The sequence below is a fragment of the Neomonachus schauinslandi genome, chromosome 2, assembly GCF_002201575.2.
Source record: "Neomonachus schauinslandi chromosome 2, ASM220157v2, whole genome shotgun sequence".
Taxonomy (NCBI): domain Eukaryota; kingdom Metazoa; phylum Chordata; class Mammalia; order Carnivora; family Phocidae; genus Neomonachus; species Neomonachus schauinslandi.
The window spans coordinates 136577402-136604262 of record NC_058404.1 but is presented as its reverse complement, the minus strand read 5'-3'; the positions used below and the strand labels follow the sequence as shown (position 1 = coordinate 136604262).

Genomic DNA, 26861 nt, shown 5'->3' with positions numbered 1-26861 from the left:
GGTATTAATTATAAATAAGCCAATCAAATGAAATGGAGACTATCCTTCCCTTCACATGTTCCCACACTTGAGCATGATAATAAATCATAGAATACTATTAATATGCCATAGGAGTTCCTTTCAGGGTAAGAAAACTTCTACAAAGCAGAGTAGACAAATTCGCACCCTACAGGCACTCACTCTCCATCTTGCTGGATACCTTCCCCACCTCCCCACCCCCAGGCCCATGTGAGGAAGAAAAGTGTGAAGAAGAAAAGGCAGCTTGTAGTCACCAGTAGTAAAATGTGAAGTAAGTAGAATCACACCTCGATTTTCATGGCTATCTCCCTGCACCCCGTCCATCTTTGGCTAATGGCAAGACAAACATCTTTATTCTTAACTCTCCTCCTCATGCCCCCATGAGCAAAAAGGATTTGTTCTTTATTCTGGATTTACAAGAATGAGGGTAGGAGGGGAAAGAGAATTAAGTCCCAGTGTGAGGATACAGAACTATAGATTAAGAGTGTTAACGGAGTTACGGAATATAAGTAAACCAGTTGCTTAAAGCAATCAAGTTTGTGGTGGCTGGATGACGAGGGTGATTTAGTAAGTCTTTAAACTCATTGGTAGCTCCTCTGATGTGACCTCACGCTCTAAACTCCTTGGGAATCTATGAATAGAGCTTTATGTACACTAAGGATCCTTCTCAGACTCAAACCTCTAGATGCACTCATTTACGATCTCTCTCAGAAGAAGGAATCCTTGGCATATTTATGGGCCAAAACTAAGGAACAGCACTTCTAAAGCAATTATTCATACAGTGATTAATTTGGAACACTCATTAAAGATGTCCAACAAACTTTAGTAAAACATGTTCTTGCAAAATCTGGCATGTATTTTGGGTCTCAGCCATAGAAACCGTCTTTGATCAGCTTTTGGGCTGATGAACTGTCTCAATAGAAGCTGTTTAATAAAAGGACAGGAGAATGTTGCAGCCTGATCCCCAAGGCAGTGCTGCTTCACTCACATAAAGCCAGCCGCAAAGGTGTTGGACAGCAAGGGTGCTCCACCCCCATACGCAGAGCTCGTTTCTCCTAACCAAACCTTCTTGTCGGGTCTGGTCTCCTCGACAACCTATGCAACAGGAGAGTCCCCGTTATATTTGCAAACAAGCTGACCAGCTATGGTATTGAAGATTAATGACATTCAAAACCTTGTATTCCCAGACCGATTTGTCCAATATAATTACAAAATATGTCTGTGGTCATTTAGGTCTTGGGCAATTAACTTTTATTGGAATTCTAAGTGTGGAAGGAACTTAAGTCATCCCCTTCCTACGGCCTTGGAGAGTTAATGCTACCAAAAGGCTACTGGAAGTATTTTGAATTTTTAATCGATACACATGAATAAGACCTGATGCTGAGGGGGACTGAAGTGAGTAAGTGCCTGTTATCTAAAGAAAAACACGTAAATGTATAGACATATAGAATTTAGAATTAGCTAGACTGCAAAAATAAAAACTCTGGATTTACAAAAGTCCCTCCTTATCCACGGTTTTGCCTTCTGCAGTACCAGTTACCTGCGGTTAACTGTGGTCTGGAAGCAGATGATCCTCCTTCTGACCTATCTTCATTAGGTCACTAGTAGCCTAATGCCATGTCATTCCCCCCACTTCATCTGGCCACATATGCATTATACCATCTCACATCATCACAAGAAGAGTGAGTGCAGTCCAGTAAGGTATTTTGAGAGAGACACCACATTCACCTAACTTTTATTATAGTACACTGTTATAATTGTTCTATTTTATGCTATCGTTGTTAATCTCTTTCTGTGCCTAATTTATAAATTAAACTTTATCACAGGAATGTATGTATAGGAAAAACTATATATATAGGGTTTGATATTATCTGTGGTTCCAAGCAACCACTGAGGGTCTTGGACCATATCCCCTAGAAAGAAAGGGGACCTCTCTCCATTAGGAAAAAAAAAAAAAAGACTATTACCTGAAAAATTTTTTGCACAGATGAAGTAAAAGTGTCCAGCACATCAGGGTTTAGGAAATCTTCTTTGGTAGCAATTCGTCCATTCAAGTAGTAGCTAAATTATTCAGAAAATATTCAGAAAAAAATAGCGAACTGTGCTTTCTGCTTTTAAGTTAATTGGCTACCTTGCTCTCCTTTCTACCTCTTCCCACCCCTCTGTTATATTAAAAAAAAAAAAAAGGCAGAAGTTCTAGCAAGAAGAGACAAAGATGGAAGAGGATCAGTTATTCTGTCTTCGTTTTTAAAGATTTTATTTATTTATTTGACAGAGAGAGAGAGCCCAAGCAGGGGGAGCGGCAGGCAGAGGCAGAAGCAGGCTCCCTGCTGAGCAGAGAGCCGGCCATGGGACTCACAAGGCCGTGGGACTCAATCCCAGGACCCTGGGATCATGACCTGAGCCGAAGGCAGACACTTAACTAACTGAGCCTCCCAGGCATCCCTCAGTTACTGTGTCTTGAAAAGACATAGTCAGAAGTGCAGGTACTGGGGCACCTGGGTGGCTCAGTCGTTAAGCGTCTGCCTTCGGCTCAGGTCATGATCCCAGGGTCCTGGGATCGAGCCCCACATCAAGCCTCACATCGGGCTCCTTGCTCAGCGGGAAGCCTGCTTCTCCCTCTCCCACTCCCCCTGCTTGTGTTCCCTCTCTCGCTGTCTCTCTCTCTGTCAAAAAATAAATAAAATCTTTAAAAAAAAAAAAGTGCAGGTACTTAGAGGTTACCTGGTCTTTGGCAAGCATATTGATTTTAGCTACTTATCTGCTCCACGATTTAAATGATAGTGTGCCTTGATCTTATAGAAACTACCACATCATTTAAAATAAAGTTTAAGTGTTTGTTTTATTAATATTAAAAGTCTAGTACACTGCTGCTTGAGATACTATTTGTTTCTTATTTGAACAATGTCAATTAGTAGTTGAATGGAAATGATTTTTTTGAAAGCTAAGTAGTAAGGAAAACTAGCATTAGTTTCTTAGTATGAAGAGCAGGAGACATACTTACTGGTGCCATGTAAGTGAATCAATCACTTCACCCCCAGCCTTCAGGAAACTAGAAAAAAAAATCTGTTATGATCTTTACTTAATCCTCATACGCACAATATATGCACGGGAGTTCTATTGCCTAGAAATGGGCTGCTTACTGCCTTAGCATCAGGCAAACACAAACTTCCTAATTCTGATACAAATTATATTGTAGGTTCCATTGGCCCCAGATCCTTGGTATTCTGAACCAGTCAGCATTTGCTCTTTTGGTAAAACATATGCTTAGGTAGCAAATGGTTTAATAACAGGTGGACCATTGGGAATTCTCCACCAGACAGAAGTATTCTTTTTAAGAAAAGTGGTTCTGCTTTTTCTAGTTCCTACCTTCTCAGTATCTTGAGAGTCTTTCCTCGAGGCTGGCCAACATCAGGACCATAGAGATTCGCAGTTTTGAAAGTGGTTTTTCCTAGAAGTTTATGCAACTTGACAAAATCTTCTCCTAACTGCAATCCATCGATGAAAATACCAGCCTTCTTACGGAAACTGTTAGGTTCTGAAAGACAGCAGTTCTGAAGGTAGTCATGCACCTAGAAATTTTGTATTTGAAAGCAAACTTAAAAGCAGCATATAAAAGCAAGAAAATATTTCCCAGTTACAAAAACTTAGAATTCAGAGGCAAGAAAAGGAAAAGCCCTCACTATGAAGAAGTTATTTCAGTTAAACAGAAATGTAAATGGCATAATTAAAGTGTAGGGGGTATTACAATGATTTGAAGTTAATAATGGGGATATTAAACTAATGGATATTTGAGGAATAGTCTATATCCAGTATTTAATAAACTGATTTACTTAAAAAGGACAAAAAGTTTGGGTGGGAGGGGAAGACACTGAAAAACCGATTTCTACAATGCCATTAAAAGCCTTATTGAGACTGTTTATTCACAAATTATCTGTGCAGGTGAGCCTGGAAGTAGCCATGCCGAAGACATGGGAGGGAGGCACAGAAGTGTTCAATCTACTTCCCCAAACACCTTGCCCAGGCTCTCCCTTGCTCCCTTCTCCTTCTTTCTGGAAAGCAGACCTCTCCTTTGCAAAAGGGGGCCCAAGGAGGAGGGAAACAGGATGGCATGGCTCTGTTATCTTACTCCAAAGAGCAGAAGGAGTTGGGGATAGGTACAGTAGAAAAGTAGGGAGGGAGGGATATATAGAGATGGGTAAGAACGGGTTCAGATGATCCATTCATTATTCATGTGGTTGCCATTAAAGTTGTTCAGCATCTAGCCAAGATATGGTTCCCTCTGCCCCCATACTGTGTTCTGTGCTTCACTTGCCAGTCACCCTTAGCAACCTCACCCCCAAATCTGCCTCTAGATATTACTGCAATACATGGCACTATATACATGTATCTTATTTCTTTGCTTCTTTTCTTGTCGGTCTGGCTCCCTTCCTCTAGAATGGAACTCCCAAGAAAGCAGGGACCTTGCTCTGGAGTCAGACTACCTGGGTTCAAATCCCAAGTCCTCCACTTGGTAGCCCAGCATCACACAGCTATTTAACTAACCTCTTTGTGCCTCTTTTGTCTTCCTTAGAAGGAAGGTCATAATTGTATCCGCCCCAGCGTGGTTATAAAGAGAAAATAATACTTATGGAATGCTCAGAACAGTGCCTGGAATGTAGTATGTGCCCATCATATTACTACACCTCATTGCCCATTTTAGTTTCGGTTCCATTGGCTCATGTGTGGAAAAAGCTCTATAAATATGCTTAAATGAATGTGGCTAATCATTAGTACTTTAGTTAGAATTTACAAGTTCTTTGCCAAAAAGTGAAGAAGGAAATCATCAGGAGCTGGCCCTGCGTAGTATTCTACACTAAGAACTTCTTGCTTAAGCGTATCGTGATGGTTGGGGGATGGAGTTGCTGAAATTAACCGACAAGTTGAGAAACAGAGAAAGACATGAAAGGGCAAAAGCAAAAGTGCCTGCTTCCCAGTGTTGCTGAGTCCAGCCCGCCAACCGTAATAGGTTTAAGCAATCCTGAAAATGTCAAGTGAGCCCAGGAGCTGTGGAAGTTTCTGGGTCCAACCAGTTGTCTTCAGCTCAAGTGTAACATAAACTAGGATTCACAATAGGTCCTAGGATATACAAAGGAGTGTTCTGACATAAGCAATTCCAAAAGTTGCACTGTTGAGCACTGGTACAAGTATGCTGAGCCAAAAGTATATTTGCTAATATTAAAAAGAATGTCATAAACAGTTACAACTAATGCCAAAGGGGAATCTCCTTACTAATGAAATGTCTCAGGGGCACTTACCATTGCCTAGTTCCCAAGAAATGTTATAATTCTTGGAAGAGCAATAGTCCAGGAGCAACTGAGCGTTAGAACTGTTCCACTGCAAATCTGCTGATCGTAGTAAGGCATTTAGCCCAAAGATCAAGTCCAGTCCTGAGCAATTTGCAAAAGTATACAGCATATCCACGGAGCTTTCTAAAAGAAAAATGTTGCAATTTAATGGCTAGGTCAGCACCACATAATGAAGGCCTCCAGATTTGTTCTCCAACGGATTACTATTTTCGTTGTTAAACTGAAGGAATTACAGTCCTAATGAGTGACTGTAATTAGACAGGCAAATTAAAACATTAAAACATTAAAAATTAATAGGACTTCATTTACTTCAGCTGTTGATTCAGCTTTCCACGCTGAACCACGTAAAGAACGAGAAGCTTTGGTCTGGCACTCTGGTTTCGTTCAAATGGCCTCAGGGGAATTCATGCCCAGGTCACACTGTCATTAGTCAACAGAAGCCACACTCTTCATAATTGAAACATCTCTGCTCACAAACTCAGTCACAGAATATTTTTGGTAAATTTCATTCTATTTAAAACAATTTTTGGGAAAATTCACGTATAGGGTTTGTTAATTTTAAATAAGTAAAATTTGACATTAAAAAATTGGCCTAGGCTATAGATCTGTGGTTTCCAAACTAGGTGCCAAGACATCCTGGCAAGCCTCAAGAAATTCGCCACCTTGTTGTGAGATTTAGCAAAGGAAAATATAGACAACTAGTTAAGTTTGGACTTCAGATAAATGAGGAATAATTTTTTATTGCATGTCTATGCAACATTTGAGAAATACTTACAGTAAAAAAAAATTAGTTTATCTGAAATTCAAACTCAGCCAAGCAACCCTATTCACACAGGCACTACAGGATCCTTTAGATTTGCAAGGGAAATATCAACTCTGTTGGACGAGACAAGAACTATTACTAGTAAGTTTTTGGACTTAACTTAATAATTGAAACTCTTAGGTATTTACTTGGGGCTAGGTAAGATAAATTTAAAATTAAAACAATTGGGGTGCCTGGGTGGCTCAGTCGTTAAGCGTCTGCCTTTGGCTCAGGTCATGATCCCAGGGTCCTGGTATCGAGTCCCGCATCGGGCTCCCTGCTCGGCGGGAAGCCTGCTTCTCCCTCTCCCGCTCCCCCTGCTTGTGTTCCCTCTCTCGCTGTGTCTCTCTCTGTGTCAAATAAATAAACAAAATCTTTAAAAAAAAAAATTAAAACAATTTAAACAATTACTGAGTCACTTAAGTGCCATAAAGGTCTGGGAACTTTTGAACTCAGCTTCTCTAACCATCAGCTAGTCCAAAATCACTTCTTGAGAGTAGCGACAATGTCAGTGTGAATATCATCTTCAAGTCAGGTATCGAATGCATAATGTCTGTAATTTTCATATATATTTAGAGTGGTTGAATAGAAATTCACTCTTGAACTTTCCTAGTTTAAAAAATTCTAAGTGAGGGCGCCTGGGTGGCTCAGTTGGTTAAGCAGCTGCCTTCGGCTCAGGTCATGATCCTAGAGTCCCAGGATCGAGTCCCGCATCGGGCTCCCTGCTCGGCGGGGAGCCTGCTTCTCCCTCTGACCCTCCCCCCTCTCCTGTGCTCTCTCTCTCTCATTCTCTCTGTCTCAAATAAATAAATAAAATCTTTAAAAAAAAATAAAAAATAAAAAATAAATAAATAAATAAAATAAATGAAGTTCTACCTTAAGAAGCTAAAATCAAGGGGCGCCTGGGTGGCTCAGTTGGTTGGGCGACTGCCTTCGGCTCAGGTCATGATCCTGGAGTCCTGGGATCGAGTCCCGCATCAGGCTCCCTGCTCAGCAGGGAGTCTGCTTCTCCCTCTGACCCTCCCCCCTCTCATGTGCTCTCTCTCGCAAATAAATAAATAAAATCTTTAAAAAAAAATTCTAAGTGAATTACTGGGTGAGCATAGCAGAGAAACCCTCAATTTAATAATGTCGGTAAAGGCTGAGGGGCAGGAACGTCTCTCGGGAGTTGTTTGAGGTGTTTTAGGCATTTGCTGTGTCACGCATGGCTGCAGAGCTGCCGTCTATCATCAGGGAGTTATGGGCAGCAGGGGTGGTAAAGCTCTCTGGAAAAGCCCAGCATTCCACTGGATCCTGAGCCACAGTTTGGGATGGCACAGAGCCTTGGCGATTGTTGAGTTCTCCCCAAACCTCCACCCTCATGTTTCCATGAGGAAGCTGACACCCAAGGAAAGGAGGTGCTTTGGCCAGTATGGCATAGCTACTTGGTGGCAGTGCCGTTGCTAGAGTCTGTTGTTAAAGGGGTGACTCGAATGTCTTAGTCACAGCTCCATGTTAGACATACATATTGGAAAACCACGCTGTAGAAAGTTTCCTGGATCAGAAATCCTAAGACCTGAGCTCCAGGACCCAGTCTCCCACTTATAGACTGTATGAGTGAGGTGACCGCTTTACCTGGCATGAGCCTCAGCTATGGATCCATGATCCTGGAATTTGCACCATCATGTGCCTACTCACAAAACCGAGGTTAAAATGACATACGTGAAAACCCTTTGTAAACCATAAAAAGCCTTTATAGGTATCAGGCACTGCCACCACCTCGTCCCTCAATGGCATTTTCAAAAAAACCTAGAACGCTTGCATTTCAGAGTATTTATTCAACTCATACTTGATTCTTTGTCTGTTTCATTTTTCCAAATGCACTTGGAATTTATATAGCTTAAAATTCTATTATATGCTTCCTACAACATAATAGTAACATCTCCTAGAATAAGGGCTGTATATTACTGAGTTAGAATCTACTCTTAAAAAAAAAAAAAACCCAGTCAGCCTACTCTGTCCTCAAAATAAGAACAATAAGAAAACTCACAGCTAAGGGGCGCCTGGGTGGCTCAGTCGGTTAAGCGTCTGCTTTCGGTTCAGGTCATGATCTCAGGGTCCTGAGATCAAGTCCCGCATCAGGCCCTTGCTCAGTGGGGACCCTACTTCTCCCTCTGCCTGTCACTCCCCCTGCTTGTGCTTGCTCTCTCCCTCTCTCTGACAAATAAATAAAATTAAAAAGAAAACAAAAGAAAGGGGCGCCTGGGGGTCTCAGTCGTTAAGCATCTGCCTTTGGCTCGGGTCATGATCCTGGGGTCCTGGGATCGAGCCCTGCATCCGGCTCCCTGCTCGGCGGGAAGCCTGCTTCTCCCTCTCCCACTCCCCCTGCTGTGTTCCCTCTCTCGCTGTGTCTCTCTCTGTCGAATAAATAAATAAAATCTTTAAAAAAAAAAAAAAGAAAACTCACAGCTAAGTATCCAATTCCCAATCAATACCCTTATTCTACAAGAGGGTGGAAAGATCCCCGGGGCCGGATAATCTAAATGACACACTAGAATCAGCACTGATTCTTTCTCTGGCCTTATGCCATGTCTGTTTACATAAGGGTGTCCATTTCCAGTGTGGGACTGGGTGATGGAGGGGGAGGACTCAGGTGATGAGGAAGAGAGGTGGAGAAGACGGAGAGCAAAGAATTAGCTCATTAAGTAGAACTATTTGCATAAGGAAGTTCTTTTTGCAGTCACACCCGGAATTACACCTGTAACATTGCTTCCTCTACCTGCCTAAACAAGCTTACAGTTTGTAGTCTCATGACAAATGTTTTTGTCATCTTCTACTTAAGTGAAACCCACCATCCAATGGGTCCTGTAATTGGAAAACTTGCCTGTATCTTCTAGGACACCTGTGTTAAGGGTGTGGGCCACTGACTAAGCAATCAGTCGGTGCCATGATAGACACATTAAAGGACTGTCCTTGCCACCATAGACTTTTGCTATCTCTTCCCTTGGCCAATGCCAGCCCAAGTTCCTCAGGCATCACCAACCTCAGCCGTCAGTGCAGAACAATGTGTGGAAACACCTATAGGCTTCTGAGATACTTCCTACTATAATGAGTTGGTGCCCAGACTAAACACAGTGCATTCCTATCTATATGTTTCTAAGACATGCATGTTAAAACAAAGAATTTCAAGCCAGGAGTCAAATGTTTCCAGATGCAAATAAACTATCTGTATTTGTTAAATATTTTAGCCAATAGGGTGGCTGCAGCTACAATGACCTAGTTACATAGTTAGTGAAGGAACTTTCTTCTGGTGGAGGAACTATGAAGGTCCTAGTCCCAGAGGCAGGGAAAGATGGTGGAAACCTACCATCTTGATTCCAGAAAGATTGTGTGAGGTAGGAAACTGGTATAAACTGGTATAATGTTTAACATGAGGCAAAATAAAGTAGAAATCAATAGATTACCTAATACCATGGAGTCTTCTCTCAGCAGACCTATATCATATTGATTTATTATAGGTGAGACCTACTGCTATGGGTCTCTTGTACTCTTGTCATTCCCTTCCTGGGATTGAGATGGCCCTGTGTTGTGTCAAATTCCATTCAACCATAGATCATGTTATTAAAGTGTCAGAGTTGTTCCCCTACCCCCTTTAAAATGCAATAAATAATTTAGAGGACTGCATTATCTATTAACATGTAAACTATTTTCTGATTTCTTATGTGTCACATCTTTTCTGTACCTTAGAAATAAAAAATATAAAAATAAAAATCCATTGGATACATTGACATCCAGATAATATCCAGTAAAATCTTTCAAAGATAAATAATCTACTTCCAGTAATGTTCTCTTAGAAATGCCGAGTGACCCAAATTAACTACAAGATAATTTATTTTTCAAAAATCAAAAGACAGTTGTAGAATATCTGAGCAGGTTATTCCCTTAAATGAGATCTGGGGCAACATCATCCCTTAGTTGGGTCTAAAACATCAACTTTCAGATAAAAATATTTTTCATAGTTAAATGAGGACGGCTTGTTTCAGTTGTTTTAAAGCCCTGCATGACAACATCTTCCCATTTTGAAGACTGGATAACTGTTTCAGTGAATGGAAATAAATTCCTGGTTCATCGAGCTAGTTCTATGTCTGCAAAGCCACAGAGGAAAGAAAAAGAGAGAGCTGCTTGATGGCCAACACTGTCTGGCATGACTCAGGCTTCCACTGCCTAATGGTACACCAACTCATAATTTAGGGGTGGCTTCTGGGAGGAGAGATGGAATGGATGACAAGGTGTGAATGGTTTTCACATCTTGCTCTTTTTTTTCCCCTAAAGATTTATTTTTATTTTTAAGTAATCTGTACACCTAGCATGGGGCTCGAACCCTCAACCCCGAGATCAAGAGTCGTAGGCTCTACTGACTGAACTAGTCAAGTGCCCCCATTATTTACTCTTCATACTTTTGTACTTCACTTTTACACAAGGACTGTATCTGTGTCTTCCTTGACTTCCTAGTTCTTCAGGGCAGTAAAGGTCATTATTAGCTCGTGAATGATTTCTAGATTTCACTTCATGGCTAGTAGGCAAAGTCAGGTGAAGAAATGAGAAAAAAAAAAAAAACAGAAGTTTTAGGTTCCATTAACTCTTAACACAACTGCTATAGGGCTTACATTGTTCAAGCCCAAGTTCAAGCTATCCATGTATTTTGGGGGCTGGGACACCAGCAGGTGCCTTTCATCTCTTACTTGAGTAAGTGCTGTTCTTGAACTTTTTCTGATACTGTTCTCTGAGCAGCAATTGTTCCTGGAAGGGCCATTCCAACTGTAACCTCTTCTCTACATCAGAAGGGATGGATCCAGATTTGCACATATCTGCAAATGGAAGAAATAATTTAGAGGATCTATTTTCACAGTGGTAAGGTTGAAATCCCATACATTTATTTCATTACCTATTTATGTGCCTAAAGCAGTATAATTACATTTCTGGTATGAGATCAGAGAAAGATATATTCTGTTACACACGTCAAATTTGTTGGCTAACCAATCACCACACAAAAAAACACCAAAGGGCAGGTTTCCTAAGAAACACTGGACATACCCTGGACACAGATACACTGGACATGACTTCAGTTTATTTAACAATTCGGAAGGCTCCTCAGAAACTTAAAATTGCTAGAGAACCCCACCGAAGAAAACATAGTTCAATTCTCTTAAGATTCACTTTCAAAATACACAGGAGTTTGTTTCGCTGGACTCTATCTGCTTTGGGTTGATTTCCTCTTGCCATAATGGTGGGACAGGAAATGTTGACTTTTTTTTTTTCCTTCAAATACGATATCCTCAAAGCTTCTGAGACCACAACATGGGCAATTGGAAAAGTCAACCACTATGCTGTCAGGCAGACCGGACTTCTTTATCACAAGGGCAGCAGAGTTGTTGGGCGCTGGCTGCCAGGGTGTGCTGACCCGCCAACAACTTCCTTTCTGGGAAGCTGCACATTCTGGCTTTCTGGCAGCCGGTGCCTCATCCATCCCTGTGCTCAAAAAGGATGTTTGAGAGGCACTTGACACCTCCTATCTCCTACCACATATACACACAGGATGAGAAAAGCTGATGAGCATAGGAGAGTTTCTGGTCTGAACTTAAGAGACCTTTCAAACACACATGACTGATAGGAATGGTCAAGTCTAAGCATAAATGATTCCAATATGTCACTTTAAGAGAATTCTCCTGCTTTTTTTCATTTTTTTCTAATTACTCTTCTATCAATTTTGGCCCAATTACTGATTAACTGTTCTGGACACTTCCTACCTGAAGAAAATAGAAGGAAAATATGTAATATATGAAATAATGAAATATTATTCACTAATATATGCATGATGCATACATTATTATAATTCAACTATATATACACCGTATTTTTCATAATTGTTAGAATAATGATTTAACTTCCATTTGATGTCTGTAAAGTACTTATGAAAGACATAGGGCAAATCCTTGTCACTCCCTAAGGCAGGTTTCTCAGGGGGAGCCAACAGACTTCCAAATATCAGAATCACCTGAGGAGCTTGCTAAACTCGTAATCTAAGGTTGGAACACAGAATCCAAATATTCAAACTCACCCCAGGTGACTACGGGTAATCAATAAAGTTTGACAGTCACTGCCCAATAAATCAAATCTTAAAATCCAGTCTAAGAAGCAGAGCATATCTCCACACCCTCTTGGTATACCTTCTATTCATATTCTATTTTCAGAATAAATGGGTTGCAATCCATTGCTTGTGTCTTCGGCTGGAAATACTCTTTTCAGTTTGACACATTTCTGCCCACACGCTCCCACTAAGCAGCTGTGTCCTTCAGCTACAATCATTGTTCTATTTACAGCACAATTAACTCTCAGTTACGCCCAGCACAATTTTTTGTGTGAGGTCTCACATTCCTGAAAACATCGGGAGGAGGAAACCTGCCCCCTACTTCCTCCTTTGGTGAGAGTGCCTCCATCGGGCAGCCGGGAGCCCTCGGTTTCTTACTGTTAGATGTCAGCCAGAACACTTCTCTGAGAATGCTCAAGACTGACTCAAGTGAATTAAAACATATTGCGAATCTTTAAAAAGTTCACCCTGGTTGACTTGAGACTGCCAGTAACTCCTCTCTTCAAAGGTCGGTTCTTTTTGGGGATCGAAAATGAGAAAGTCCGTCTTGGTGCCACCAAATCGCAGGTATGCCGGAGACAAACCTCTAGCCAAAGTGCGAAGCTTTGGAGAACTGTTAGAAGACAAGCAAGAAATTAAAAGTATGTTTTCCAGGACACTCCAGTCTAACATGTTTACTCTTGAGGTGGACCTATTTCTTAATATGTAGCTGTACGGGGCTTGGAGGGAGAAGTCCTATTGCTATAACGGGGAAGTCTTCTCAGTCGGAATCTTTCTAAGTGCAAGGTTGCACATCTAGGCGCCTGCAGGCAACTTGGAGCTCTGACTCTGGCAAGAACTTATATTTTAATTTGACAAGTAGGATAGTGTTCAGTACTTTCAAAAGACTCATAACCTTTTATGATTGATGGAGGAAAAGAGGTGAAGAGAGTGGGCACTATAGGAAAGATGACTCTGTTTCTTTGAAAAATAGATTGTCTTCAAAAATGTATGTTCTCGGGGCCCCTGGGTGGCTCAGTAGGTTAAGCATCAGACTCTTGATTTTGACTTGGTCATGATCTCGGGGTCTTGGCATGGCCCCACGTCAGGCTCCACACTCATCAGGGAGTCTGCTGCTTGGGATTCTCTCCCTCTGCTCCCCACACTTGTGCTCATGCTCTCTCTAAAATAAATAAATCTTGGGGCGCCTGGGCGGCTCAGTCAGTTAAATGTCTGCCTTTGGCTCAGGTCATGATCCCAGGGTCCTAGGATGGAGCCCTGCATCGTCAGGCTCCTTGCTCAGCAGGAAGTCTGCTTCTCCCTCTCCTCCCTGCTCGTGTTCTCTCTCTCTCAAATAAATAAATAATCTAAAAAAATTATAAAATAAATCTTTTTAAAAATGTAAAAAAAAAAGTTTATGTTCTCAGATAAGTTCATAAATGAGTTAGGATTCTTCCTCTTCTCCCTAACTCTGGCTTTCAAGGAAAACCATCCTTCTAAATTTAAGCCAAATGAATTAGAATTAGATAAGATTATAATTCCTATCATCAACAACTCTAATTTGAGCAATTCTAAATGCATATCTCATCAAGTCAAAAATGCTGCTGGTAGGTGCCTATTATTGCTCAGAATGGCACCAAATGCTCTAGAATGGAATCAGAATGCTTTACAATCCCTTCCCTCAGAAAGATGAAGATGTCATGAATATTTAAATGAACAAAATGAAGATACCAGAAGACACAGGTAACGGGGACACCTGCCATACATTTCTGAAGTCTCATACATGTGATCCTGGCCACACTATTCTCTGAATTCTCTTAAAACACGTAAAACCAATGCCGTATAGTTCTTTGGAATGGTCCAATTAATTAGCTTCCATGTGGGTTCTTTCACATTGGAAAATCATTCCAGGAGGACTAACTGGCAATATGTCTTAACATCTGAGGAATTAGAGACCTGACCTAAAATTTAAAATTTTTAAATTTTTAAATCTAAAATTTCAGGATACTGCTGAACTATATATACTGCTATGTAAAATGTTCTAAAGATGACTTTATTTATGCTTAAGAAAGAGAACTTAAAAGATGGAAATAGACCAAAGGATAAGTCTCCTGCCTTAAAAAACTCCAGCAATTCCTCCTCACCATTCTTTTGTTTGTTTGTAACTTACTGTACTACCTAGGCATTTTTGCCTTCATGATCCTCTTCCTCCATTAAAAATATATATATATATTTAAATTTATATGTCATGATGATATTTCTATAAAGACAAACATGTGAATATTATATATTAAAACATTTTCTTTGACCTAAAAGTTCATTTTCTTTGGATCTTACAAGAAGTTAGAAGATTTTCATGGGCCCCTAAGTGCGGAAACACAGCACAAAGTGAGGCTTCAGAAATGTTATCGGCCTGGGATTCAGCGTTAACTGAAACACCGGGCAGCACCAAAGAACGCCAGGAAGGACGGTCTGTGCTGCGAAATCCTCACAACCACTTGAAACTAAAGGGAGATGCTAACTGGAACTAAGTAAGGATTCAGAAGAAAGCCATTTCCACTTTGCTACAAACCCAAACAAAAATAAGCGGTAGGGAGGGCAAGAGAGCGCTGTTGTTTGATGGGCACAGAGTTTCCTTTTGGGAAGATGAGAAAGTTCCAAGATGGGTGGTGGTGATGGTTGCAGTGTGAGTATACTTAATGCCACCGAACTACACTACACACTTAAAACAGTTAAATGGTAAGTTTTATGTTTGGTGTGTTTTACCACAGTTAAAAGAAGCTGCAGACAGGAGCGCCTGGGTGGCTCAGTCGGTTAAGCTGCTGCCTTCGGCTCAGGTCATGATCCGGGGGTCCTGGGATGGAGCCCCGCATCGGGCTCCCTGCTCAGCGGGAAGCCTGCTTCTCCCTCTCCCTCTGCCTGCCTCTCTGCCTACTTGTTCTCTCTCTCTCTCTGTCAAATAAATGAATAAAATCTTTAAAAAAAAAAAAAAAGAAGCTGCAGACAAGTGTGATTTCAACAATGAAAATAATATACAAGGTGATAACAGGGGTCATTCTATGTACTGAGATGGATGGTAGACTCTCTTCTGTATTTTATAAGTGTTCCATAATGAGCATATGACATTTTAATTTATACAAGGTGGTTTTATTTTTTAAGGATAAGCAAAGAAACCAAAATTTAGGAAGGGAGACATAGCCATCCGTTAATCAATAAATATTCACGGCAGGCCCACTCTGCCAGGCATTATGCTAGTTGCAGGGGATACAATAGGAAACAAGACAGAGAGAGCTGCTGTTCTCATATAATTTACAATCTTGCATATATATATATATTTATACATACATATTTAAGGATTTATTATTTATTTATTTGAGGGAGAGAGAGAGACAGACAGCTTGCACAAGCGGGGAAGGGGCAGAAGGAGAGAGGCCCAAGCAGACTCCCTGCTCAGCACGGGGCCTGGATTGGGGAGGGAGGAGTGTTCGATCCCATGACCCTGAGATCATGACCTGAGCTGAAATCAAGAGTTGGAAACTTAACTGACAGAGCCACCCAGGTGCCCCAAGTGCATACACATGTATTTAAACAGGTATATAGGCAATTCCAAAACAGTGCTATGAGAACACACAATGGGGATCCTAACCCAAACTCTGGGCTGGGGGTAGGGTGTGGTTAGAGGGTTTTGGGGGAAGTAGCTTCACCGTTTGACATTCAAAAGGAATAAATCTTATCCAGGTCAAAGATACTGAGGTGGGATTGAAGGAAGCGTCCTAGGTGTAGGGAAATGTCCTCAAAGGCAGAGGTAGGAGAGAATATGGCACCAATGAAGAGCTAACAGATGTGGTTAGAGCCTACAGACTGGGGGCAGAGAGAGGGTGGACTATAGAGGCTAATGGCCGCACCATGGAGGGACTGGGAGCCACCATGTCCTGGAATCCAACTTTGTATGAGGGCAGTTTAGAGCTATGGAAGGATTTAGAGGAGTGAGAAGGCCTCACCAGACTTCTATTTTAGAAGAGAATCTCAGGCTGCAGTGTAAATAACTGAATACAAGGACCAAGACTGTGGTCACATTAACATAAACAAGAAGTGATAGGCTGAGATAGGGTAACAGCCCTAGGGATGGAGAGAGGTGGGTAAATTCAAGACACCTGTGGAGGTAGAAATCCTGGATTTTGTGTTTAATTGGATATTACAGAAGAGTCAAGGATTACCCCCTGGGAAGCATCTTGGAAGATGGTAATATTTGCTGAGATGAAGAATAGGTGATAGACTGGAGATGGGGATGAGGGCAGGGGGAGAGGCTCAGTTTTGTAGAATTGGAAATGTTAAAGCAACACCAAAAACCATATTTCCATCTGGCCCTTGGCCATGTGTAATGGACAAGCTGAGGGACACATCCAGGTGAGATGCAGAATGGAGAGTCCTCGGTTTAAACGTCAGTGACTGGTAACCCCCAGGCCACGGGTGCAGATACACGGCCCCACAACTAATACAAGGAGCTTCCTCAGAGTCACTTCAGGCTGGCTCTGTCCCCCTGCCTTCGGTCAGGCATTGATTCCAGCCCTTGGCATTTTGACTGTGTTTGATGATAGAGGAAGCTCCTTTAGATTTTTTGTGTAGCTGGTACCAGAGACTGGTGCTCTCTGAGAAACAGAAGGAAAACTAGCACCATGTAGAAGGAGCTCAAGATACCTCAAGATACATATCTGCGCACAGCCTGGGTCAGATGCCTGAGTCCCGAGCCTACCTCCCAGAGATAGTGACTATACTACCTCAGGTCACTCTCAGTCACATTAGCCTGCTTTGACTTTCTTCAAATCCTTCACCATTCTCTGAAATCAGCTTCCGTATTATTGGCTTGGTTTACTGTCCATCTCCCCTCCACGCCATGTAAGCTCTCACCTGTCTGGCTCATCAGAATCTCCTCAGCACCCAGACAAGTGCCGGGCACACAGCTGGTGCTCAATAAATATTGGTTAAGTGAATGAACAAGTGAGTCCACCCTGACGAAAGGGCAAGTGGGGCCAGAGAAAGATTGTTTTCTGAACGCAATTAAAACCCAATGCTATGGCTCCTGCCAAGTAAAGGAAATCACGTGTTTCAAAAGTATCCGTAGTAAAGATCGTTTTATTTGTCTCCTTTGCCAGGGAACACTTTCTTGTTTTGAGAACACAATATTGATGCCCTCTGACAAAAACCAGATTTTAAACAGCTGCAAAACATGTCATAAAAATAAAACTGATCAAAGGTATACTATTTCTATCATATACGGGGGAGGGGAAAAAAAAGGTGGTGGTTGGGGGGATCTACCACCACCACCGTGATATGGAAATAAACCAAAAAGCCCCACGTCAAAGCAGCTGCAGATATTCCACTTCTGGAGCAGTTTGTGAGGGGAAAGCAAAGTCTGCAGGTATTTTTATTTTACCTTCCGTGTAAAAATAAGCTGCTTATCTCTGCCACCAAATCGGAGGTGTACGGGAGCCAGCTTGTACTGGCTCCTATCAGCTGTGAGAGCGAGTTGTTATATTTTGAGAACAAGTTGTTAAACCGTTGGCAGTTTGAAATCAGCCGTGGTGGGAATATTTATACCACAGAAATCAGAAAAGAAAAAAAAAAGAAAAAAACCCCACAAAAAACCAACAGCCCATAAATCACATAGGGCATGAATTCAAGCCATGGAAGCCAGTGAGGCCACTCAGGAGATTATGTGAAAAGAAGGCCCAAGTCAGAAGTCTGAGGAACATCAAACATTAAGACAAGCTAAAGGAAGAGGAGAAGTGTTAAAGAGGTGGGGGAACCTGCAGAAACGGAAGCAACATAGACTTGAAAGGATGAGAAGGTTTCATTGTCAACCTCGCCAAATGCTTCCAAGAGACTCCAGAATCAAAGTACCGCAGACCAGTGCCTTAAACATGGAAATTTACTCTCTTCTGGGTGTGGAGCCTAGAAATCTGAAATCAAGGGGTCCGGCAAGGCCGTGCTCCCTCTGCAGTGACCGGGGAAGGATCCGTTCCAGGTTCCCTCCCAGCTTCTGGTGGTTCCCTGCAGCCCAGGAACCACCGCTGCAACTCCAGTCTCCACACAGCCTTCTCCCTGTGTGCATATCTGTCTCCACATTTCTTCTTTCTGTAAGGACATCAGTCAGAATGGATTAGGGCCCCCTCCATTCCACTACAACTAGTTCTTTTTTTTTTAAAGACTTTATGTATTTATTTGACAGAGAGAGACACCGCGAGAGAGGGAACACAAGCAGGGGGAGTGGGAGAGGGAGAAGCAGGCTTCCCGCGGAGCGGGGAGCCCCATGTGGGGCTCGATCCCAGGATCCTGGGACCATGACCTGAGCCGAAGGCAGACGCTTAACGACTGAGCCACCCAGGTGCCCCTCACTCCAACTAGTCGTTAACTAATTGTATCTGCAATGGCACTACTTCCAAATAAGCTCACACGCTGAGGTATAGGGGTTACAACTTCAGTGTATGAATTGTGGGGGCAATACCCAGGAATTCAACCCATGATGGACACCAAATAAGATACAAACACAAAGGTGTTCATTGGATTTTGTAATAAAAGGTCACTGGTGATGTTGGAGAGATGGATTTTATGACACAACGATAGGGACATCGTGAGGGTGGATCAAGGAAGAAGTGGGCAGTAAGGAAGGCCGCCAAGGGGAGGAGAGAGAGAGGGGAGAGCACGTTTGAGACGGGAAAGACCTGAGGATGTTTCCACGCTATGAGGAAGGACCCAGTCAAAAGGGAGGTTAAAGACAAGGGAGAGAAGAGATGACTGACAGAGCAAAGTCCTTGGGGAGGCCGCAGGAGACAGAGAGGAGAGAGGCACTACAGGCCTGAGGAGAGAGAAAGGAAGAAAGCTAGACGTGGCCATGGTATGTGTGCAGGTTTGGTGGCTAGAAGAAAAGGAAGTTGTCCAGTGCCTTCATTTTCTTTGGGAAAAAGAAACGTGGTCATAGCCTCAGAGTGGTGAGGTGGAGGTAGGATCGGAGCTTTAAGGAAGTGGAAGATGAGAGAGGCAGGGAGATGAAGAGGTAAGGGGTGGCACTAGGGCCAAGTAAGCCTGGAGGCCAAGAATGTATAGTGCAACCCATGTACTGGGCCCTTCCCCTGAGCCCCAAGTGCTCACAGCCCGCTATTCAGGGCAACCACTGAGACGGGAGGTAGAGGCAAATACATAAAAGTGGCTTATTAATACACACTACAATTCATAATTAGGTAATAGTTCTCGTTCCCAGACTTTACGGCCACCTTACAGATTCCGAAGAGGGAAACTACAGCTGGACTGAGCTAGGTTTGGGTTTAGCAGGAAGAACAGCAGGGCAGGAGTTTGGGGGATGTTATCACAAGAACGACTTGTGTGGTAAACCAAGAAGCCCAAGTGAGCCGTGGAAGAAGCAGAGACAGGAAAAGGCTGTTCAGTGGAGGGACCTAACAGATGGCTGTGGCAGATCCACAGAGTGAAAGTTTAAGGGGGTAAGGAGTGTCATCCAAGAACGGGAGACTTTCACTTAAGATTTCAGATGTTAAAAGGTTCTTAGTGATAAAAAGAGTCAAGGCATGGCCATGGTATTAGGTGGCTGGAATGGGGTGAAGCCGTGTGTGCTAGTAAGCTGGCTCCCTAAAAACAAGTGCCCTGTTTTTTCACATTTACCAATGTCCATGGTGCAAACACCCACGGGGGCTGAGTTCAAGATGGCGGTATTGATGTCAGTGAATGCGGGGCTGGGAAGAGATGCACACAGTTCATAAGATGGTACAACCCAGTTCCAATTGAACACCAAGAGAAGAGGATTGTAAAGTGTGGATGTGAAGAAATTGAGAGACAGTTTATTCAAGAGGACCTGAAGTCATCTAGGATGATGGTGGGACATGGGAATGGAGAGAAAACTGTGAGATCAACACCAGTCTTTATTTTTTTATTTTTTAAGATTTTATTTATTTGTCAGAGAGAGAGAGGGAGAGAGGGAGAGCACAAGCAGGGGGCACAGCAGGCAGAGGGAGAAACGGGCTCCTGGCTGAGCAAGGAGCCCAATGCAAGACTAGATCCCAGGATCCACAGACCATGACCTGAGCCGAAGGCAGATGCTTAACCGACTGAGCCATCCAGGTATCCCTAACACCAATCTTTAATCAATAAGGAGAAGTGAGTAAGAGCAAAGCACAGTGCAGGGATGGGGAGCATAGGATGAGGGCCAGACATGGAGACAGTGAACCTCATACTGGAGTCATGACAGTCATCTCTAGCATGTGTTGGGTTCGTGCAAACTCAAGTGTTTTAGACACTTTGCATACATTATTTCACTCAATCCCAAAACAACCCAGTGAGGTAGGTTATTATCCTCTTTTTACAGACAAGGAACCTGAACAAAAGGAGGCTATTGCCCAAGGTAACAAGCCAGCAGGGATTTGAACTACATTCAGAGTGGTGGGAGATCACTTAGAGGCTGTGTTGGCAAATGGGAAAAGGGCTGCAGTATCGTAGAAAGCACAGCTTCTACTCCAAAGGGCTCCCTCAGGGAGGCAGCCATGTGCACTTCTGCACTTGGGTGTTCAGAGAAGAGCCAAGTTTTAGGGAGGGCGGGCCATGCAAAGGGCTCCAGGGAGCACTGTGAAAGATTTGGGAGGGAAGGGAACGAGGAGCACTTAATCAGGGAGACAGTGCTTCTCAGGGGTCAAAGCATGTGAGTCTATGGCTCGTAATTGTTCTCAGTTCTGTTTCTCTGGCTGTGGTTATTCTCTCAGCAATAGGCACGTAGAGGGCCTGAGGTTATTTCCAATATTGGTTTTCAAAACGTGCACTTGACATTGATTAGAAGTGATTTTCTGAATATGAAAAGCAATTTCATCCATGACGATGCAGGGATCTGATTATGGAAAGTCATTATTAATAACTATTTATCGAATTGGCAAAAAGGAACGAATGTTGCTGAAAAAAAATAAGCAAACCCTTAAGAAAAGTAAGCATGGGTTACCTGGGTGGCTCAGTCGGTTAAGCGTCTGCCTTCGGCTCAGGTCATGATCCCGGGGTCCTGGGATGGAGCCCCACATCGGGCTCCTTGCTCAGCGGGGAGCCTGCTTCTCCCTCTGCCTCTGCAGCTCCCCCTGCTTGTGCGCTCTCTCTCTCAAATAAATAAATAAAATCTTAAAAAAAGAAAAGAAAAGAGAAAAGAAAAGAAAGCACAACTGCAGAATTACTGCTGTTGCTGTTTAGTACCAGCTTGTCTGCTCTGGAGTACTTAGGGTCTCCAGCACTGACTCTGCACTCTACTTTTTTTACCTTGTATTAGAGAATCCTGCTTGTGTGTGTGTCTTTTTTTTTTTTTTAAGATTTTATTTATTTATTTGAGAGAGAGCGCGCGTGCCCAAGAGCACGACGAGCGGGGGACACGGGGGTGGGGAGAGGCAGAGGGAGAAGCAGACTCCCCGCTGAGCAGGGAGCCTGACGTGGGGCTCCATCCCAGGACCCTGGGATCATGACCTGAGCCGAAGGCAGACACTTAACCAACTGAGCCACCCAGGCGCCCCTTTGTGTGTGTGTCTTGTTTGAAGTGTGGACCTCACTGCAGAGAAGGTAACCACTAGCCACATGTGGCTAGGACTGGAAATGTGGCTAGACTGAATTGAGATGTGCTATGAGTATAAAATATACACCAGATTTTGAAGACCTGGTTTGAAAAAAATGTAAAATATCTCATTAATATTTTTATATTGATTACATGTTGAAATGATAATACTTCGGATATTTTGTGTTAAATGAAATATATTATTAAAATCAACTTCACCTGTTTCTTTTACTTTCTTTTTTTTTTTAAGAGAGAGCATGAGCAGGGGGTGGGGGCAAGAGGGAGAGGGAAAGAGAGAATCTTAAGCAGGCTCCATGCCCAGTGCGGAGCCAGAGGCAGCTCCATGGCATGACCCTGAGATGATGACCGGAGCCAAAATCAAGAGTCACATGCTCATGGGATGCCTGGGTGGCTCAGTCGTTAAGCGTCTGCCTTCGGCTCAGGTCATGATCACAGGGTCCTGGGATCGAGCCCCGCATCGGGCTCTCTGCTCTGCGGGGAGCCTGCTTCTCCCTCTCCCACTCCCCCTGCTTGTGTTCCCTCTCTCACTGTGTCTCTCTCTGTCAAATAAATAAATAAAACCTTAAAAAAAAAAAAAAGAAGAGTCAGGATGCTTAACTGATTGAACCACCCAGGCGCCCCTCTTTTACCATTTTTTAACATGGCTACTAGGAAATTTTAAATTGCATATGTAGCTGGCACATGAAGCTCACATTATATTCCTACTGAGCAGTGCTGGTCTCGACCCCCCTCCCCCCATCTTTGAGGGTCAGTGCCTCTTCGGAGCTCTGCACATAGTCAGGCATAGGAAATTTTTGATTGGGTTGTTGATTAGTTACCTCTGGGAAGAAGACACACTGAAAAGATGCTTCTTTCCAATTCTAGAATGTTCTATCACTGGCATTTAAGTTCTGTGTACTCTACGTTCTCTAATTACAAATGTGAAAAAAAGAAAAACCACATCTGTTTGCCATCGTGGGAAACCAGAACAATGCCACCTGATTAAATGTGCTAGGCCTCTGTTGAAGCTCTGAGGTCTGGGCCCTGATTCTCCCACTCTCAGGTCAGTCCTTCTTTTCATTACATCAGTCTTCTCAATTTGTTTCTGGGCATTCTTTTTCCTCTATACCCTACCCTACTGCCTTTAAAAGATATAAACTGCTTTTAAGAAACAAAACAGATGAACATAGGGGAAGGGAAGGAAAAATAAAATAAGATGAAAATAGGGAAGCACATCATAAAAGACACTGAACTCTAGGAAACAAACTGAGGGTTGCTGGAGGGGAGGTGCATGGGGGGATGGGGTAACTGGGTGATGGGCAGCAAGGAGGGCACATGGTGTAATGAGCACTGGGTGTTGTATGCAACTGATGAATCACTGAATTCTACCCCTGAAACTAATAATACACTGTATGTTAACTAAATTGAATTTAAATAAAGAATCTATATCTATATACTGCTTACTTTATTTTTGTGCACTCTTGTACCTGCAATTAGTATCTGGGCTCAGACTCTGCAACTTCATGAACAGCTGGTTGACTAGGGGTCATTTACTGAGTCTCCCTAAACCTCACTCTTCATTTTTTAAATGAAAATTTTTTTTATTTTTTTTTAAAGATTTTATTTATTTGTCAGAGAGAGAGAGAGAGAGCACAAGCAGGGGAGTGGCAGACAGAGGGAGAGGCAGGATCCCCGCTGAGCCAGGATCCCGATGCGGGACTCAATCCCAGGATCCCAGGATCATGATCTGAGCCGAAGGCAGACGCTTAACCTACTGAGCCACCCAGGCATCCCTCTTCATTTTTTTTTTTTAAATGGAGATAATAATAGTCCTGCCCTCATAGTCTTGTAGTAAGGACTAAATGGATCAAAACCTGGGAGATGCTAGGAAGAGGACATGACATGCCGAAGGCTCAGATAGCACCAGCTATTTCTGTTACCCTCTCCCTGTTCCTTCAGCTTTCATCTGCTCAGCTCTTGCCATCTTTGCCTTAGCATCTTCACTTTTGAGGAACTGGAAGAGAACAACACCCATCTCACAGGTATTAAGCTTAGTGTTGCCATCTGAGATGGGCAGATCCCTTGGGGCACTGTGCTAACCGTCCTGGGGAGGTGGACTCTCAAAGACCCTAAATCAGAAGCCAGGTCTTAGCAGACAGCGAGAGGAAGCTCCTGCCTATTCGAGCGTCAGTCTTGTAAGTCGCAGCTGGGAATAGCTGGAAGTGCTGCAGAAGCCCCTGGGGAGCAGGCACTGCAGACAGCCTTTGCCAAGGGAGTGGACTGGAGTGGTCAGGAGCCAGCCCAGGAGAGCAGCCCATATGAAGAGGGATACGCTCAGTTCTGTAAACCAAAGAAATACTTTTATCTATTGCACACTATACTCTTTTGGTTTCATTATCCTCCCGCCTTTAACCAAAAGGTGGGGGCCAGGGGGAAGAAAGAGATATGGGAAATGAAGAGACAAAGTATCACCCCTGCTGAATTGCAGACCTGAAGTTCTGTGTGTGTTGGGGGTGGGGAGGATGAGGGTGGTGCTAGTCAACTGGTTAGCTCCACCGCAGGGTGTTCAGGCCTGGATCCCCAAAGTTGTGCTGTAGGTTTTTTCTTTTGGATCTGTTTCTCCAGGAAGAATCCCCAGATGCCTTCCTTGGGGAAGGGCGGGGCACATGGTAGCCTCAGCATCAGAAAAGGCCTGGCGTTCTCACATTTCAGTAAGTGGTTCAGTTAGTGCCTCTGTTTTCAGCAGGGCACCTCACACTGTCTCTTCCCCTCCCATGCCCCCACCCCACCTCCCAAGCTAGGCCCGGGGTCCTCAGATACTGAGCCCACAGTTCAGAGTTTCTCCAGAGTCATCTTTCCGTCTCTCCCAACCACCTGCTGTGTGATATCAGCTTCCTAGCCCCAAGAGGAAGGGCAAAAAGTGGGGCTGGGCTTCCTCTGCACCAGGCAATTCTCCCTCCCCTGCCAAAGGGAAAGATGGAGGCTAGCTATGATCAAAAGAGACACACAGAGAACTGGTGAACGGTTAGTAAATACTCATCATTTTCCAGGAAGAAGCAATGAGCTTAAATTTTGAACACTCTGTGTCAAACCCTTGCTCCCTACTTATTTATTATCTCATGAAATCCTCATAACAGTCCTACAAACTGTTTAGAAGTTCTATGCTACAGGTGAAGGAATGGAGGCTTGGAGTTGCCAAGCCTCCTATAACAACCAAGCCACCCATCTTTGGCGGAGCTGGGAATCAAGCCAGGGTGGTCTGACTGCCAGTCTCTTCACCATTAGGCTACCTGCTTTTCTTTACAGAATACATGACCAAAATTAGCAATGGCAGCTGACAGCATGGGCGTAGGCAGGAGAACATGTAGGTGTCTGGGAATGAGGAGATTCCCAGCTGTTTGGACTGGTTGAGGTGTGGCCATCTCTGGAGGCTCTCATGACCTAGATAAGTGGCCTAGATGACCCGGGACTGTCCCTGCAGCTCCCTGTCCTGGGATCAGCCTGCACTCATGGGGCAACGGCCAGTGAACAAGCACCAGTTTGTCTCTCTCAGGCGAGAAAAAAAATTACGGCTGATTTTGCAGCCTCGTGTTGGAAAAATATCTTTTTATTCAGGCTCTGTAAGTCACTGCAATGGTCTCCTAAGTCTCATTTATTTAATATTTAGATTTTTTAAAAAATAGTCTAATACTGGAAATCTCTACCTTGTGCTTAACTTTGCTGTGAACCTAAAACTGCTCTTTAAAAGTTTATTTTAAAATATATAAAATTATATTTTATACACACACACTTATTTTCCTTTGAGATCTTTTCTAACTTTTTTTTTTTTTAAAGATTTTATTTATTTATTTGACAGAGAGAGAGATAGCGAGAGCAGTAACACAAGCAGGGGGAATGGGAGAGGGAGAAGCAGGCTTCTTGCCGAGCAGGGAGCCCGATGTGGGACTCGATCCCAGGACCCTGGGATCATGACCTGAGCCGAAGGCAGACGCTTAACGACTGAGCCACCCAGGCGCCCCTAACTTTTTTTTTTTTAACCTTCCTAACAGAGTTTAAGAGCGGTAAGCCTGGTCCACGATCTTACTGTTCTATACTGTGCTGCAAATTCAAGGGCTCATAGCCCTCCAGGCGCACTTGCCTGGGTCCCCTCCGCCAGGCATGTTTCTGGGGTCGGTGGGAAATTTCTTTTCCAAATTTCCCCGGAATACCTGGCCCTTAGTTGGCGCTCAGGCCACACTTGCTGAATGAATGAAGGCGGGAAAGAGCGGTTTGGGGGCGGCTGCCTCGGGAGAGGGAGGGAGGGCAAGAGACAGAGACCGAGAGACGGAGGGAGATAAAGGTCCCCCCCGGGCGTGGATGTCAGGAAGGCAGGACACAGGGACAGGCCGGCCGGCGCTTACCCCAGGAAGGTGAGGAACCGCGGGTCGGTGGCCAGGTTGGCGTCGATGGTGAAGGACAGGAACGCGGGACTCACCAGGTGCACCGGACGCTCGGTGGAGAAGCGCAGCTCCACAGCGTCCTCGGCCTGCGCGGGTCCCGCCCGGGCGCCGGGGGAGAAGGGACCGAGCGGCCCCAGGAGCAGCAGCAGCGGCAGCCCCGGCTTCCAGCGCAGCGGCATCTCGGGCTCACCTGGCCGGCCCACCCGCCAGCCGCCTCGCAGCCGGAGCTGAGAACTCGCGTACTTCCTCCCGCCCCGTCACAGCGCCCTTTTCTCCCTCGCTCCTCACCCCTCCCACTGCGCCCTGCATCCCTCCCACTCCTGCCCTGCATCCCTCCCACTGCTCCCTCTTCCCGCCGCCCCGCCTCCCCCGCTCGCTCCCACTTCCTTGCACGCTTTCCCCTCGGGGCCGGTCACGCCCACTTACGGAATCACCCACACCCACCCGGAGGGTGCGGACCTGGCCAGGAGCCAAGTGCCCAGGAGCCCTGGAGAGGGAGCGCCCGCGGACCGGCCCTGGGCATCCCGACCCCAGAGCACAAGGTCCTTGAGCACGGTTCCCA

The 26861-nt window shown here is 44.1% G+C and overlaps 1 protein-coding gene across 3 annotated transcripts in view; it reads right to left on the bottom strand.

Moving 5' to 3' along the window:
* HPSE (heparanase) overlaps positions 1-26587 on the bottom strand; it is a 36336-nt gene extending 9749 nt beyond the window's left edge. The window contains exons 1-8 of one of the 3 annotated variants that reach the window (XM_021702334.1): positions 26261-26587; positions 12763-12908; positions 10890-11015; positions 5316-5489; positions 3388-3556; positions 3023-3070; positions 1986-2079; positions 1007-1113 (exon numbers count right to left, since the gene is read on the bottom strand). In XM_021702334.1, the coding sequence (XP_021558009.1) occupies positions 1007-1113; positions 1986-2079; positions 3023-3070; positions 3388-3556; positions 5316-5489; positions 10890-11015; positions 12763-12908; positions 26261-26478 (1082 nt within the window). In that variant the 5' untranslated portion in view covers positions 26479-26587. The remainder of the gene's footprint in view (positions 1-1006; positions 1114-1985; positions 2080-3022; positions 3071-3387; positions 3557-5315; positions 5490-10889; positions 11016-12762; positions 12909-26260) is intronic. The other 2 variants (XM_044912685.1, XM_044912684.1) reach the window with 2 other exon arrangements.
* Between the last annotated feature and the right edge of the window lie 274 nt (positions 26588-26861).